This window comes from Nicotiana tomentosiformis, chromosome 3, assembly GCF_000390325.3.
Source record: "Nicotiana tomentosiformis chromosome 3, ASM39032v3, whole genome shotgun sequence".
Lineage (NCBI taxonomy): Eukaryota > Viridiplantae > Streptophyta > Magnoliopsida > Solanales > Solanaceae > Nicotiana > Nicotiana tomentosiformis.
This window is the reverse complement of record NC_090814.1, coordinates 52,103,759-52,122,018: the sequence shown is the minus strand read 5'-3', so window position 1 is coordinate 52,122,018 and position 18,260 is coordinate 52,103,759. Positions and strand designations below refer to the sequence as shown.

The 18,260-nt window shown below is 34.9% G+C and overlaps 1 protein-coding gene across 2 annotated transcripts; it reads left to right on the top strand.

Moving 5' to 3' along the window:
* The first annotated feature begins 5,015 nt into the window (after positions 1-5,015).
* Positions 5,016-8,198, top strand: LOC104120395 (uncharacterized). Of its 2 annotated transcripts, none has more exons than XM_009632151.4 (3): positions 5,016-5,369; positions 7,229-7,454; positions 7,600-8,198. In XM_009632151.4, exons 1-3 carry the CDS (start codon positions 5,127-5,129, stop codon positions 8,037-8,039), a joined length of 909 nt encoding a protein of 302 aa, XP_009630446.1. In that variant the 5' UTR covers positions 5,016-5,126; the 3' UTR covers positions 8,040-8,198. The 2 variants fall into 2 exon arrangements, with proteins under 2 accessions (XP_009630446.1, XP_009630447.1); XM_009632152.4 differs by having other exon boundaries at positions 5,018-5,369; positions 7,606-8,198.
* The last annotated feature ends 10,062 nt before the right edge of the window (positions 8,199-18,260 follow it).

Sequence of the window (18,260 nt, the reverse complement as noted above, 5' to 3'; positions counted from 1 at the left end):
TAGTAAATTTTAGCCCAACATTGTCTACCAGAGCTTGTAAATTATCCTCGAGAAACTTCCCATGCGCTTTCTCCCATCAAGACATATAATTGGTGGAGAAAAGCTTCTCCACAGGATCTCCCGTTGGGAAAAATGCCGCACATAACATAGACTGATACAGTGTGTAAATCCTCCAAAATCCGAGTCCTTCATCTAGAGAGGCGCTACGGATATCATTCTCCAAAAAAATGGAGACGTTCTGGTAAAACCCAAATTGACGACCAAATCTATGTGGGCTATATGGCTCGATGATGAATGAGTTATCATACCTCAAAGGAAGGTAGTTAAAACGTAAGCTCATGAAGTAATTTGACTCCAACTCTTGAGGGGCCTCGTTATCCACATAATAATAAGGATGAGAATTAGTTAACATTGTTGGTGTCCAAACTATATCCTCTCCATTGTGGATGCGCTTTCTTGCATCCTTCTTGTCAAAGTACCTCGCGGCTCCCTCTCCTGAGTATGCCACCACCAAAGGGACAGACAGACCCTTAGCAAGTGGATAATGGGTTTTGAGATAATGTGCAAGCCAGCCATAAACATAATGGATGGAAAAATAAACTTTAACCTGATCAAGTTGGGAAGAACAAGAAATCTTATTCAAACCATGATAAATACTCGCCAAAACTGGGACCGCAAGGCTAGTCTTTCGCCCGCTTGCCATCATGCTTGCCATCTTAAAAGTCTCGGGACGAATGAAGTTCTCTGCCTTATAGGAAGCACATAGCCAACATGATAAGAATGTTGCTATATATGTTTCATCTTTCTTGTCAAACCTCACTCTAAGCTTGGAGAATATAGCTTCTTGATCACTCGACCACCTAGTTATCTCGAGAATAACTCCGTTAGGATTATGTGTCAAATTTAGGCACGCGGATTTCTTTTCCTTTTGCAGTGGGGAAGGTTTATATATTAAATCTTTCTTATACCAAAAATTTGTCCACTTGCTCAAGGAGACCTTTTGGTTAACACTCGTACCTTCCTTAAGGTGATGGAAGGCAGCTAATAAATAATCGCAAGATCGAGGAATAAATCTCATCTGTTTTTCGTCAAAACCGATGAGTTCTCTTGTCTCAGGTACTACTCCTTCGTACAGAAAACCCATAATGGGCAGAACTCCAAGGATATGTAAGTTCCAAAGAGAGATAGATAGTTCCCCAACTGATGTAAGAAGAGTGTTCGTCTTGGGGTACCAAGCCTCACAAAATGCTTGCAAAATGTTCGAGTTTCGATCATAAGTGAAAAGTGAGGCATAGACAGCATCATAAATCTTTGTTGTACTCAAGGTTTGTTGGCTTCCACCAAGTATATCTTCAGCCCATTCCCAATATCCTGGAATATAACGATACTCACCCTCGATTGTTGCTGTGTTTCCCCAACAACTTCTCCTTGAATTATGCGACGCCCTAAGTTTGGAAGGGTGCTAGCAATGTTTACGTGGTGATAGATTGGAGCTTGGAGAGACCACATCTTGGACAATGGATTAGAAGTAGACTTGTGCTCCAAGGTCTAGTTTTCTACATGAAGCGAGTTCCTCAAAGAAGGCCATGAGGCTGCATACCGGCCAGCTTATGGGGTGTGAACCAAAAGCTTGGTTTGTTCTATGCCATCTTCAGTCTCGATTATGAGATATCTAAGTTTGGAGGAAGGTGAGATATAGTCTCTGAAATTTGACATCTCTTCGGGCTACAAAGGATAAAAAAAAAGTCATCAAACTCCAAATCGAGAATATTAGAATGGGCACAAAGGTCTAAATGGATGAAATGGCCTCCGGTTTTCGGACGGGAATGAATATTAGATAGTCGAGTCATCTTGAAAGTAATCTCTCCGATAGTCGGGCCACATTGAGAATAATCTCTCTGATAGTTAGGCCAACTTGAGAGTAATCTCTCCGATAGTTGGGTCATCTTGAGAGTAATCTTTCCAATAGTCAGGTCACATTGAGAATAATCTCTCCGATATTTGAGCGAGGATGAGTACCCATCCTTTCACGCCCTAAGGTCACCATCTTCATGCAAGAACTTGTCCTATTATTCTTGACCTACAAAAACAGAAACAAAGAACGAAAAAAAAGAAGCAAAAGGAAGCGCAGAACAAAAGAAAGAATTTACCTGAGAAGTTAGCGCTTCCTAATGGTAGCTTGAGAATGATTCAACTGGTGCCGATTGAAGGGGAAGCATGTCCTATTTATAGAGCTCCCAAGGAAACTAACTGGAGGATTAATCACGATGTGGAACACGCTTAGTACTCTTGTTGTAAGTAGGTTACTGTAAGGCGGTTGACATTGGCCTTCTCCGAATTGAATTCAATTTGGACGGTATGACAAGTCACTGTAAGGATATGATTCTTTTCCATATCTTTCGCATGTAGTATTTGTCTCCTTATTGGAAATGACAAAGGTGTAAGTTTGTACCACATTGTTAATTCATGTGAGTCATCATGTGAATATTCTTTACCTTGGAAAAAGGTCCTGATCATAGTCATGGCAATTAAGGCTCAATTGCTACGTAAGCAAATTTCATTTGAATTTGATATTGGAAGCTGTTTAATTTAAGGAATTTGTAAATCTTTATAAAGTAAATGAAAGATTTTCTTAAGTCTGGTAGGTTTGGCATATCTAAGAAACAAATTACGTGTCAAACTCAAGGGCTTAAATTATTTAATGTTTGCTTCAAGACTGTCTTTGAGGTTCTAACAATCCAGCACTCCAGCAAGTCTTGAAGTGGGGAGCATTTATAGGCATGCAAAATTTATTGAATTTAAATTTAATAAAATAATTTGGACTATATTTAAATCTATTAGTCCAAATAAATATTATGGGCTAAATATAATTGAATTAATTATTTAAGTCCAATAAAGATTAATATGGTGGCCTATTTAATTGGGCTACAAGTAATGAGCCCAATTCATTAGGTCCAAGATGTCATCTTCCTAGAGGCCCAATATACCGTCTTCCTATAGGCCCAGTTTGGTGCCACGTGTCAAATGACGTGGCACGCCAAGTCAAACGGAAGAGCCAATAGGATTATTCTATGTATCAAAATGACAAGGCATGCCAAGTCAAATTAAAAGGCTAATGAAATCGTGCCACATGTGCAAGTGACATGTTCTGGCCAATCAAATGCGGCCTTGTCACACTTCGATTTGATTGGTCGGAAAGAGTTTGTTCTTATCATAACTCTTTCCTCCCACAACTATTAATATGGATCTTCATAACCCAGAAAATGGACCAGAAATTATAACAAGAAGCAAGAAAGAGCTTGTGGATCAAACGCTGTAAATTTCTCCATAAGTTTCAAGATTCAAGCAATCAAGTTCAAGTTCAACAATCAAGTTCAAGCTCAAGAACGAAGAACAAACCAAGTTCAAGCTCAAGAACGAATTACAAATCAAGTTCAAGCTCAAGAACGAAGAACAAACCAAGTTCAAGCTCAAGAACAAAGTATAAATCAAGTTCAAGCTCAAGAACGAAGAACAAATCAAGATTTAAGGAGTACGAGTTCAAACCAAAGTTCGTACTAGTTGAATCCAAGATCATCGTCCGTGGCAACAAATATAGATTATTTAAGATCAAACTCGAAGGCCCTTGAATTTATATTGGAAAAGTAGAATCAGAGGAACCATAGAGATTGTAACACTCAAATATTTGAAATAAAATACTACGATTGTTGCAATATTTTCGGTCTTGATTTTATTTTCTCGACGCAAATTTATTGTCTACAATATGTATGTACTATATACATATAATATACATATTTTTATATTTTTTGGCTAGCGAATGCAATTAGTTTCGGCCGACCGATCTATTTTATATTTTCTCTTAAAATAGGAATGACTCAATCCAACCTAACCCAATACCCATATATATAAATTAAAATAATTCTAAAAGTGAAATCATTTCCCCGCAAAAAAACTTAGTTGGAATGCATCTCATAAAAAAATAAAATAAAAGATATAATTAGAGAGCACCTAAAACGAAAATGCTATCAATTTGAATGGAAATCTTGAAAAGAAAAATAAAAGATAGAAGTATCGTATTTTGAAGGATTCGCTTTTAGTATTAATTTAATTTAGATATGTGGCTATTGGATCGGGTTGATCAGGTCCGGTTGGGTCATTTCTATTTTAATTAGATTATTATTTATTAGACTAAAAATAAAAAATACAAAACTGTGGAATAAGAAAATACTACTGAAAAGTTATATTTTCCTGTCATTATGATTTTTGTGTGAGTCAGTAAAAATTTCATAATTTTTGTATAAGAAAATATAATTATATGTCTTTGATGAAAAAAATCATAATTATATAACCATACGTCAAAATCTACCCTAGAATTTGACAAACTAGTGATGTAGAGTTTGTAGATAGTTGTGAATACTCGCAATATTTTCAAAAGTCTTAGATACCATACGATAGATAAGTTGTGGTTGTGGTCCATTTAACAAATGTTTTCCTTCAGATTCTTTTCTTCTTCTTTATTTTTCATTTTTTTCCTTTTTTTTAAAAGTTTAACTTCTATCCAATACTGAATTTATTTTTAAAATAATAATATTATCATGTCACCTAAAAGATAATTTTTAATACATTAACAAAAAAAGATAATTATAATTGTAAAAATAACACGTGCATAAGAAGATCGGGATTAATAACCTAAAAAGTAAAGCATATTACAATTACAACACATTAATATATATTACGAATATAATTTTTTTTTACATTGTTAATTAATGTATATAAATTACGTTTCTTTTTAAGAAGATACTATAAAACTAGAGGCACACACTTATTTGTCGGACCCAACAATTCAAAGTTGATTTTCCTTACCAAATGATAATATCATAGTCGTTGCGAATGAGACCCAAAATCCACATTTTTAATCCATAAATTTCGGTAGCATATCCCAAATTTAAGCAATTATTCCAATATCTAAATAATCATTGCTGACTTGGCACACACTATATATTCATTCACTCTTCCCTCCATCAAACCACAATTTCATTCAAAGACATCCATTTTCTTTTATTTTCATATGTTTTTTTTTTCTTTTCTCTATTTATCTTAGATTCTAATTGATCATTACAAGAAACATGGATGTTCAAAATGAAAATCCAAATATGGTAGAAGAAAATAAGATCCTATGCAGTTTCTTTCACGGAAATATCTTTATACTTACAAATGAAGAAGAACACTGCAATTACAATTATAATAATAATGAAAATAACACCTCTAGTTATATATTAGGTTGTGAGGATTATGATGAAAGAGGAAGAGGTGGAAACAATGAATCAGAAAGAGCTATCTATTGGGAATCACAACAAGCCTTGCTGCAGGTATATATTTTTATGAAGTTTTTTTATTCATCTTATTATATGAAATTGAGGCTTATTTTCTTAAAAGTTTGGAGGAAGATCTTAAAAGATGAAACAATTCTTTCTTTTAAATATGTTCAAGATGGTGTTTTTCATTTCCATTAGTTTGATTCATTGATCCTTTATTACAAATTTTTGATCATTAAGGGGTTTTTGTTTTCTTATTAGGCCATTTTGTAAATAAATTTTTCTCTTTATTCATTTTATTTTTGCTCACAATAATAAGATGAAATTGATAGACCTGACCTCTGATATGATTTGTTCATTTCCCACTTTTTCGGGATATTCACCACAAATTTGCTTTGGGGTATAAACAAATAGACTTTTGAATAATATTTTTGAAATGGAAAGGTAATAGGATTTTCACTTTTACTGAAGGGTACTTATACGGTATATTCTTTTCTGCAAACGCATACAAACACTTTTCATACTAACAGGGTGTTTTAGAGTTTATATTGCTGTTTAATTACCCAGTATCTACAACTTTATTTGCTCGATTAATTCTGATTCGTGCCGAAATGGAGGGATACTTCTATGGTATATCCTTTTCTGCAAATGCATACAAACACTTTTCATATCAGTAGAATGTTCTAGAGTTTATACTTCCGTTTGATCACCCGATATTTGAACTTTATTTACTCGATTAATTCTAATTCTTGCCGAATAAATTTACGAAGGAGCTAAATTTCTTCGTCTACAAAGAAATTTTCCATCCTCAAGTTTCGAATCCAAGACTTTTAGTTTAGCTCTTAGTAGTGGGTCTCATTTTCATTACGCAAAGAGGTTCTTTTCTTTTAAAATTTTGGCTTATTGCGGGGAGAAAAGGAAAGGTAAAATGTTTATTTTTTTCTCTTTTCAGAAGAAAAAATTTTATAAAGTACTTTCGAGTTGAAAACAATAACCACTTCACCTTTTAATTGTTACAAAGATAAGTTGAATATTTTCAGAAACCTTAAAAATTTCAAAAACCGATAAATATTTAAAAACAATTATTTTGTTAAGTTTTTATCAATGAATTTATTTTCAAAAGATTAATATTTTATATATTAATAAAAATATGTTGGGTAGGTAGAAAGCAGAGTGTCTGGTTTACCTTTAATTTCTTTTTTCAGTTGACGTTTATATTTAGTTATTGACATGAGATATCTGGAAGTCGTTTTCTAGATTTGGCGAAACTACAAACGTGCTTTGTTCAGGCCAAACATCTGATGGAATTTTTAATGTGAGGCTGCAGTTAATCATATAAACAAAAATCACTCTTTTGTTTGGCTTTTAGCATTTTCCTATCATCGTAAAATACTAAAATATAACAACATTAAAGCATGTGCTACGATTTTTAAAAAATATACATCTTACATTCTCAGAATAGAAATTTTCAGTGGAATATATTGCAATTAGCTTGACACAATGGTTTTTTGTAAGGACATATAAAAATCTTTTATGGAGGGCAAGATTTTTTAATATTGATCACTCAATATTTTTAGTGTGACCACAATTGAATGGTTAAGGATTTGGTCCTTTATTACAAGGATTTGGCCACTACAAATCCCACTACTTTTTAGGGCTCACTTGATGTCACACATTTTTTTTTATTTCCCATTAATTGGATAATTAAAAAGAAGTTTATATAAAAATCAGAGCTTGCTAGTTAAACTTCAAAGGGGTCTTTTCGAAAAATCTATTTTAACATTTTCAAAGATTCATCTAAGATACAAAAAATCTTAAAGCAAAATAAAGATTCCTGTAATTATAAATGTCATGGATCTTTTCAAGGTTTTTTTTTTTTATATAACGTATATATAATTTGCAAAATGTTTCAGGAAATCTTGGAGCAATATAGCTTGATTGGATCAAAACTACGAGAAGGGATTACAAGAAATGTTGATAGAGTTAAAGAGGGAAATAATGTTTGTGAATGTTCAAATCCAAAAGTAGAAGGATGTGCCAAATGCTTAAGGAGAAGAGTGGTACATCAGCTTTGTGAAAAGGGATTCAATGCAAGTCTTTGTACTTCCAAATGGAAACACACCTCAAAGATGCCAGGAGGTACCATAGTATATATGTAGCTGTTAGTATTAATAGTTGAAATTAAAAGACAAGCAATCTATACTAATTTAATTAATAGCATTAATAGTTTATTCTAATTAGTATCAGTGTATAATTAGGTAAATTTAGTGGAGTTGGTCTCAAGATGCAGGTAGACATGAATACATAGAAGTGATAGCAAGCACACAAGGAAGAAAGAAGAAAATCCCATTCTTGATAGAATTGGAATTTCAAGATGAATTCAAGATGGCAAAAGCATGCAAAGAATACACAAAACTAATAAGCCAATTGCCAGAGGTTTTCATAGGCAAACCCGAGCACTTAAACGCTATTATTCGACTGATGTGTGATGCAGCTAAGAAATCAACGGAACAGCAACGAATCCATTTAGGTCCATGGAGAAAGAGGAATTTCATGCAGATGAAATGGTCAGCTAATAATTCTACTACAGAAAGGAGACTAGTTAATATTAATATTGATCAACAAACGTTGAGTAAACTAAGGTTGAATATTTCGCCAATGCAAGAAGTAGATGTTAGGCCTGGTTTGGAGTTTGCTGCTGCAACTGCTGTCAAAGTTGCATAAATAATTACACGATCGAGTTGCATTTTCCCAGGTCTATTGGGAAGATATATTTTTATGGTTTTGAGATTATGAGTTAGCTTTTTGGTGGAACATGTGAAGAGTTATGTACTACGGCACGTCTAGCTATGAAATCCAGTTCTATTATATTTGTGCATGGAAGTCATAACTTCATTATACATATATATCACAAAAAATTAAAAACATAGGAAGATACAAAATCTAATCCAAAGACACAAGCAGACCGTTATTATATAATATTCACGTGACACTATTTAATGAAAACAAAAAATTCATTTTCACACCAAATCCCCGGCCCATTTCAGACCATTTTACTTGACCAAAACCTCAAACTTCTACCCGGTCAAAACGTCAAGTTTAATCACAAAATCATCTCCATTGGTTAACCGTACATTAGGAAACGTTAAGTCTTTAGTGGATTAGCGTCAAGCTTTTCTTTGTTCTATTTCTGCATTCCTGCATGACCTAAATTTCAGGTATGTCTGGGTGTCATACTAGAGTCTGTCCGGGTGAGCTCAAGCTAAAGCAGGAGAAGAAAGTTAGCTTTCTGCTGAGTGAGCCCGATAACCTCACTGCAGTGGTTTGTAGACTTGCTTTACTGCGGAAAGCTCAAGTGAAAACTTATTAGAACTGTGATTCTCACCTGTCTACTACTCGACCTTAAATCTTTTAATCTATTTTAGTTCCTGTGTCTGTCGTTATCGCTCCTAACCCGATTCCAAGACCTGACCGGGTTTGAAAGTTCCTCTCATGGATTTCTTCCCGTTCAAGCCAGAAAAGCCCCGTAGCTATAGCTATCCAAGAGTGAAAGTGAAATTCAAGCGGGCGTGAATGCCATCGAATAGGCTCTTTGCCTCTATAAAATAGTACTACCGTGAAGGTTTCCAAACATTAACACATTTGTTCAAAAAATTCTAAAGTAGGCAAAAATATATGAACAGGAAACGACAAACCCCAATTGAAGTGGGTAACGGTAAGGTATTGATCGGATAGCCTTGAGGTTCGGTCGGATAAAATGGTCTGAAATTAGTTGTGTATTAGGGTAGAATGATAAACTAGTATGATCCATATCAAACAGCTCTATAACAAGCACTATTTTTTTTTTTTTTTACTAACACATTAAAACCTCTATCTATTTATCTTGAAGCTTTATTTTTCACATAAATTTTCTGAAAGATTTATTACACATTCGATTCTTGTTCAAACTGTATCTACCATCACCCTAAAGCATTATAGTGGCATAGATAGTGTATTCCTAAAACGCGTGAGGTTAGACAAATATTAAAAATTTATATTTTGCATTATATCTTTCATTAAAAACCTTTTCCTACTTTTTATTTGCATTATACTTTTTCTTTTATCTTCTTTTCTGTTTCTCTTCTCTTCCTTTCTTTTCTTCTTTTCCTGCCCATTACTCCGCTCCACTAAAAAATGTTAAATTTCTGAATTGAATTGAATATTGATTAAGTATTACAGTTGTGAGCAGAGATGAAACGGAATGGAGAGCAATCCCGCTAGGAGAGATTCAAATTTAATTTAAAGAACAAGCTAAGCTAATACAATAGTATATATCATCTAGAGGCTTATCCTCAGTTGTCCTACATGAGAATCAATTCAGTGCTTGTCAACTTTAAGCTCAGCTCCATAGGAGAAGCTACATGTTTAGATTTTGATAGCCCCAAAATAGCAATTAGCTCCGGGGAATATTTTCTCTTATGCATTGATATCCCTTCAGGACTCCTTACAAATTCTATCCCCAAGAAATACATGAGTTCCCTAAGTCCTTGTTCTTGAATTTATTGAAGAACATCTTTAGTGGCTTGAATCAACTGCATATAATCACCAGTAATAAGTAATTCATCTTACACCAAGACAATCACTATCTTCCTAGTCACCTTTTTGATAAATAAAGAGTAATCCAAAAGACTCTATTGAAAGTTAGAATCAATATGAACAGATGTCAATTTAATGTTTCATTGTTTGGAGGGTTGCTTGAGCCCACAAAAGGGCTTATGCAGCCTGCAAATTAGTGATTTGTCCCATGATCAACTGAAACCTTGTGGTATGCTCATGTACACCTCCTCAATCAAGTCTCCTTTCAAAAATGCATTGTGGCATTCATTTGGCGGATTTTCCACTACCTTAAAGCTGCCAAAGAGGTAACACTTCTAATAATCACCATTTTACCATAAGTAAAAATGTCTCGTGGTAATCCAAGCGTTCCTTTTGAGTAAACTCCTTAGCTACAAGTCTTGCTTTGAATCCCTTCACTTCTCCTGTAGCTTTATATGTAATTTTTAAAACTATTTGTAATTGATAGCTTTATTTTCCTTGGGCAGTGGAACAAGTTTCCAAGTTTTATTATCATCTAATGCCTTAATCTCTGTCTTCATATCTTCTATCTAATTTTTATCTTTGGTTGTATCTTGATAGTTATCTGGTTCCACTTTTTTAAAAAATGGAAAGAAAACTCTGATATTTGGTAAATATGATGCCATACCTGTTACATCAGAAATGGGGTAGTTATAACAGTTGGATTGTTTCCTTATTAGGTCTAACATAATCTTTAAGCCATATGTGTGGCTTTTGATACTCTTGTGGATTTCCTGACATCTTCAGGTTGAGAAACTGGTGTAGCCAAGCTCTATGCCTTCAATATGAACTGGAGCAAATTTCGAAGTGTAGTTTGTATCCTTTCTAATTCACAGCATATCTAAGCAAGGAACATTTTAGTGCTCCGGGCCAAGCTTATCACAACTAGGTAAGGTAGTGGCAAAACATAGGCAACTAGTGACTTTGATATGTGATAGGTAAGGCTGTTTGCTATATAACAATTCATATGGAGATTTGAAGCCTAAAACAGTGGAGGAAATTGTACTAATTATGTAAACAACTGAACAAATTCACTCTCCCCAGTATCTAGCAGGCAGATATTCCTAAAATCTAATGGCTCTAGCTGTTTTCAAAATGTGTTTGTGCTTTCGCTCAAGCGCCTCATTTTGTTGCGGGTATAAGGACAGGAATTTTGGTGTAAAATATCATGCAACTGACATAGCTCTGTACATGTAGTATTGAATTCACCATCATTGCCTGATCTGAATATTTTAATAGTCTTGCCAAATTGAGTTTGAACCATTCCAATAAGGTTTTTAAGCAGAACAATAACATCAGATTTGTTATAAGAGAAATCAAATTATGTTGCATGTCTACTCTTCCTCCGTGATCTTCTCAAATGTTTAATGACATATTCAATGACATATTTTTATTCACTTTTTATGCCTATATAAAGGCCTTGTAATAGATAGGAAAGACACACAATTGAAGAAGAAATAAGAATCTCTCTTCCTCTCTTTCTCTCTATATCTCTTAGCTTGTTTTTTCTTGTTCGATATTGTTATTTTGAGTTATATTTATAACACGTTATCAGCACGATTGTCACCTTCATTTTCTCAATCACATCCTAGTTGTGTTCGATTCTCCTTCAGAATATGAAAATTTTCCGGTCTTCAGTTGGACTCAAGATTAATAAAGATGATATATGTCTTCTGGATAGTGCTACAACACACACTATTTTAAAAGATAAGAGATATTTCTCTTATTTGGTAATGAAAGAAGCCAATGTTAATACAATATCCGGTAGTACAAAATTAATTAAAGGTTCTGGAAGAGCCAATTTATTACTACCAGGAAGAACAAATTTGGCTATTGATGAAGCATTATATTGTAGTAAATCTCAAAGAAACTTATTAAGTTTCAAAGATATTCGCCAAAATGGCTACCAGACTACAAATGATGAAAAGATTGAATATCTTTATATTACTACAATAATGTCTGGTAAGAAATATGTGCTTGAAATGTTACCTGCTCTTTCCTCCGGCTTATACTACACAAGTATTAGCAAGATTGAAACGCATGCCATAGTAAATGAAAAGTTTACTAATCAAGATAATTTTATTATTTGGCATGACCGGTTGGGTCATCCTGGTTCTACTATGATACGTAAAATAATTGAGAATTCACATGGACATTCAATGAAGAACCATAAGATTCTTCAATTTAAAGAATTCTTTTGTGCTGCATGTTCTCAAGGCAAATTAATTATTAGACCATCAGCTATTAAAGTTAGGATGGAATCCCCTATATTTCTGGAACGTATACAGGGTGATATATGTGAGCTCATTCACCCTCCATGTGGACCATTCAGATATTATATGGTTTTGGTAGATACATCTACAAGATGGTTACATGTGTGCTTACTATCAACTCGCAATATGGCACTTGCGAGATTGTTGGCTCAAATAATAAAGCTAAGAGCACAATTTCCAGATTATGCAATTAAGACAATTCGTCTTGATAATGCTGGTGAGTTTACATCCCAAGCCTTTAATGATTATTGTATATCAACTGGGATAACAATTGAGCATCCGGTTGCTCATGTTCATACACAAAATGGTCTAGCGGAATCATTGATCAAACGCCTCCAATTAATTGCTAGACCAATGCTTATGAGAACAAAACTTCCCATTTCAATATGGGGTCATGCTATTTTACATGCAGCAGCACTTGTGCGGATAAGGCCCACAAGTTATCATAAAGTATCCCCATTGCAATTGGCTTTTGGTCAGGAGCCAAATATTTCTCATCTTAGAATATTTGGTTGTGCGATATATGTTCCAATTGCTCTACCACAACGCACAAAGATGGGTCCCCAAAGAAGATTGGGAGTATATGTTGGGTATGAATCTCCTTCTATTATAAAATATCTGGAGCCTATGACTGGAGATTTATTTACAGCAAGATTTTCTGATTGTCATTTTGATGAATCAGTATACCCAATATTAGGGGGAGAAAATAAGCAGCTAAGAAAGGAGATAGATTGGAATGTATTATCACTATCTCATTTAGATCCTCGAACAAATCAATGTGAACAAAAGGTTCAAAAGATAATTCATTTACAAAATATTACAAATCAACTGTCAGATGCATTCACTGACCTACCAAGGGTAACTAAGTCACATATTCCAGCTGCTAATACTCCAATTCGAGTGGATATCCCGGTAGGACAATTAATTAAAGTAAATAATTTTAAACCACGCTTGAAACGTGATAGACCTATCGGTTCTAAGGATAAAAATCCTCGAAAAAGAAAATGAGCAAATGATCAAAGTGATCATAATACATAGGTAGTGACTCAAGTAGAGCACAAAGACATAACAAATGATAAAACCTCAAGAGAGGTTCAGGTACTTGAAAATGATAAGAATGGAGAAATCTCAATAAGTTATGTCTTAACAGGAAAAAGATAGAACCGAAATAATATTGTTATCGATAACGTTTTTGCTTATAATGTCGCTATTGAAATAATGCAACAAGATGAGGATCTTGAACCAAAATCTGTTGATGAATGTAAACAGAGAAATGATTGGCCAAAATGGGAAGATGCTATCCAGGCAGAATTAACTTCACTTGTGAAACGTGAAGTTTTTGGGTCTGTAGTCCAAACACCAAATGGTGTTAAGCCTGTTGGCTATAAATGGGTTTTTGTACGTAAAAGGAATGAGAAAAATGAGGTACAAAGATATAAGGCACGCCTTGTTGCACAAGGATTTTCACAAAGGCATGGTATCGATTATGAAGAGACGTATTCTCATATTATGGATGCTATAACGTTCCGTTATCTCATTAGTTTTGCTGTCCATGAAAAGCTTGACATGCATTTAATGGATGTGGTTACATCCTACCTTTATGGCTCACTTGATAATGAGATATACATGAAAATTCCCCAGGGATTTAAAATGCATGACGCACATAATTCAGAGTCCCGGAAAATATTTTCAATCAAATTGCAAAGATCTTTGTATGGTCTAAAGCAATCAGGTAGAATGTGGTATAACCGCCTTAATGAGTATTTATTAAAGGAAGGTTATATAAATGATACCATTTGTCCATGTGTTTTTATAAAGAAAACAACATCAGAGTTTGTTGTACTTGCTGTATATGTTTATGACATAAACCTTATTGGAACTCCTACAGAACTCCAAAAGGCAATTGATTATTTAAAGAAGAAATTTGAGATGAAAGATTTCGGAAAAACAAAATTATGTCTTGGTTTGCAAATTGAACATTTGGCAAACGGGACTTTTGTTCATCAATCTGCCTACATAGAAAAGGTATTGAAACAGTTTTACATGGATAGAGAACATCCATTAAGTACTCTGATGATTGTTCGATCACTTGATGTGAATAAGGACCCGTTCCGACCTCAAGAAAAGAATGAAGAACTTCTTGGTCCTGAAGTACCATATCTTAGTGCAATTGGTGCACTTATGTATCTTGCTAACACTACAAGGCCTGACATAACATTTTCAGTTAATGTCTTAGCAAGATATAGCTTTGCTCCTACAATGAGATATTAGAATGGAATCAAACACATATTGCGGTATCTAAAAGGGACTATCGATATGGGGTTATTTTATGGCAATGATTGCAGTCCCGATCTTGTTAGTTATGCCGATGCTGGTTATTTATCTGACCCACACAAGGCTCGATCTCAAACAGTCTATGTGTTTACATATGGAGGCACTGTCATATCTTGGCAATCGACTAAGCAATCAATAGTGGCTACTTCATCTAATCATGCTGAGATAATTGTTATTCATGAAGCAAGTCGAGAATGTGTATGGTTGAGGTCTATAATACACCTTATTCGAGACAAGTATGGTTTGAAGTGTGATAAATTACCCACAATTTTGTATGAAGACAGTGTTGCATGCATAGCCCAATTGAAAGGAGGATTCATAAAAGGGGATAGGACAAAACACATTTCACCAAAGTTATTTTTCACACATGATCTTCAAAAGAATGGTGATATCAATGTGTAACAGATCTATTTAAGTGATAATATGGCTGATTTATTCACCAAATCTCTACCGACATCAACCTTCAAGAAACTAGTGTACAAGATTGGGATGCGAAAGCTTAAGGATGTGAATTGATGCTCTCATCAGGGGGAGTTAATATGCGTTGTACTCTTTTTTTCTTACAAGGTTTTGTCCCACTGGGTTTTTCTTGCAAGGTTTTTAACGAGGCAACCAAAAGGCGTATTTCTAAACATGTGTACTCTTTTTCCTTCACTATTATTTTTTTTTTCAATAGAATTTTTTCCTAATAAGGTTTTAGCGAGGCACATTATCTATGGACATCCAAGGGAGAGTGTTATAAGAGAAATCAAATTATGTTGGATGTCTACTCTTCCTCCATGATCTTCTCAAATGCTTAATAACATATTCAATGACATATTTTTATTCACTTTTTATGCCTATATAAAGGCCTTGTAATAGATAGGAAAAACACACAATTGAAGAAGAAATAAGAATCTCTCTTCCTCTCTTTCTCTCTATATCTCTTAGCTTGTTTTTTCTTGTTCGATATTGTTATTTTGAGTAATATTTATAACAAGATTTAAGTTTTTTAAGGAATAACCATGTCCATTCGGTACAATTATCAATTAAGCAAGGAAAAAATCTCATTCCACTGTGAGTGCCTACCCTGTAAGGGCCCTAACGATGGCATGTGGGCCGGGCCAGGTCCTAAGTGGGTTTTGTGGGCCCGGTCCTAAGCGGGGCGGTCCTAAATGGTCCCGGACTTCACGGGCTTCTTGTTGGAACCGGTCCGGGACCACGAACTAACGGTCTCGGGTTAAGTGGGCCGGTCCCGGGTTAAGCGGGCCCAACGGATACTTTTTATTTTTTTAAAAAAATTTATAGAAGTTAGAGAAAAAAAATGGTAATAAAAATATCTAAGGCAATTTCTTGTAAATTATATTATAGAATTGTGACCTAAATTTTTTAATTCAAATTTAAAGACAAAAATACTGTAAAGAGATATTCAAAGCAATGCGTTATAATATATATATATATATATATATATATATATATATATATATATATATATATATATATATATATATATATATATATACAGTATTACAGTATAGTTTATTTATATATACATCTTAAGATATATAAGTTATATTCGATATATATTAAGATATTCTTAACATGTATATATAGCTATAGTATATCTTAACATGTATATATCTTAACATGTATATATAGCTATAAAAACTTTGGGGTTAAAATAAAGTTTGGAGGGGAGAGGGGGGGTTAAATGGCTATTTTATAAATAGCCAACGGCTATTTTGGCAGGTAAAACGACCATATTTTAAATGCCATAACGGCTATAATGTGGCAGTTTTTTTATAAAAAAAAATTAGTCGTTGGGCCCGAATAGGCTCGTTTAGGACTGCTTGAACCGGCCCACTTCCCAGCCGGTCCCGGTCCCAACCGGTCCCGTTCTCGCGGGCCTCGCCTATGAGACCGTGCTACTACCCAGCCCACCTCCCCACGGTCCCGGTCCTATTCGGTTAGGACCGTTTAGGCCCACCGCCCATTTGGGCTTGCAGTCCTGGGCCAGGCCCGGTCCTGAGCCGGGCCCGGTCCTAACCGGCCCACATGCCACCCTTAAAGGGCCCTAAATATCCATGTGAATCAACTAAAAACTATTCAAACTCCTATTGTGCCTAACTAGAAATGGCACTCTAGTTTGCGTAGCTAAAGGACAAACTTTACACTTATTTAATAACATATTATTACTGAAACTAGACATCTTCCTCAGGGTTTGCATAGACACATATCCCATCCTTTTATGCCAAATGTCTTCAGACTCCTTTGTTACTGCAATAAAGGTATGATAGATCTTATTCTCACTTTTTCTTTCCGCAGAAATTATGGTATACAATACATCTTCCTCCCTACCAGTCTCCTTCACTTTTCCAGATAAGAGATCCTGAAAAACATAAAATGTGAGAAAGAAAGAGATAAAGAAATTCAGATCTTTTGTCATTTTAGATACAGACAAAAGATTAAATTTAAATGCGAGTATTCTTAATGATGCCACCTCATGTAAGCTGATAGCCCCCCAATATGAGTCACTTTAGTTGAGTCCCTTATAGGCATTTGCACGTTTCTTTCATTCCCTATTAACATGCCATTTTTCAGTAAATCTTTATTCCCTATCATATGATTTGTAGCACTTGTATCTATAACCCACTTAGGAATATGTATGTTGCAACAAAGTATTTACCTGTCGTCGCTGCTATATTAGTATTATTCTATCCAATGGAAGTCTTGTTCAACATCTGCAAGATCCGAGCATATTGCTCCGAGTAAACATATGCGTTGGTGCTGTTTTGTTTCTCATTTTTATGACATTTTCCTTCTATCTATGCTACAATAGCTTTTCCCTTGGACTTGAAATCTGAAGGATAACCAACTGTCTTGTAATAGTTCTCATTCAAGTGTCATGTCTTGTTACAAAATACATTTGGTTAGCTTGTAATAACCTTTTCTTGTATGTCCCTTCTGTATACGGTCAAAATAGATTTCGGCCTTCCTACGTTCGATCGAGTTCGAGTGTTAAAAAGTCAGAATGAGATTTTGGGAGTGAGCTCCGAAGTCGGTACTAACGAGCCTCGAGCCCAAAGGTCGCTCGAGGAGTCGGCTCGATAACCCTATCGAGCCCGTGACCGAATCGATCCGCAAGGCACTGCTTCGAGGTCGTAAATGCGCGACGCCCATCTCGAAGGTCGAACTCGAGCCAAGACCGAAGGGCCCGACCGAGTAACGAGTTTGAGCCAGTATCGAGCTCACACACAAGAGCCGTTGTGACCGCACCAAGAGAGAGAATCTTGGCGGGAATCAAGGAAGAGACAAGTCATCATGGGCCTTCCACTATATGTTTTATTTTATTGTTTTTTGTAATGACCCTCTTCTATAAAAGGGAAAATCCTTGTAAGCTAAAGGAGGGGGGACAAAAAAAAATTACTTCTCAAATTGAAAGATATCCCTTTGTGTTTGCTTTACTTTATCTCATTCATTCTTATTGCCCATTATTTGCATTCTCATAGTCAAGAATATACGTATCTCTATTTCTCTACACGATTTATATCGAATTGTATCGCATATCCTTAGAACCATACACAAAATCTAACATTATCCGATTTTTTCGGTAAACAGTTTGGCGCCCACCGTGGGGCTAAGGCTAACAGTGATCGTTTGATACAAATCTAAAGTACACGCCAGCTTACAACTTCAAATCAGCAATGGCTTTACTTATTGACCACGAAGTTGGCCTTCAAGATAA

Excerpts from the sequence above, each read along its gene's own strand:
- LOC104120395 (XM_009632151.4), top strand. The coding sequence starts at position 5,127 with ATGGATGTTCAAAATGAAAATCCAAATATGGTAGAAGAAAATAAGATC. Across the intron at positions 5,370-7,228 it reads CACAACAAGCCTTGCTGCAG|GAAATCTTGGAGCAATATAG; the intron begins GTATATATTTTT and ends AAAATGTTTCAG. Across the intron at positions 7,455-7,599 it reads CACCTCAAAGATGCCAGGAG|ATGCAGGTAGACATGAATAC; the intron begins GTACCATAGTAT and ends GTTGGTCTCAAG.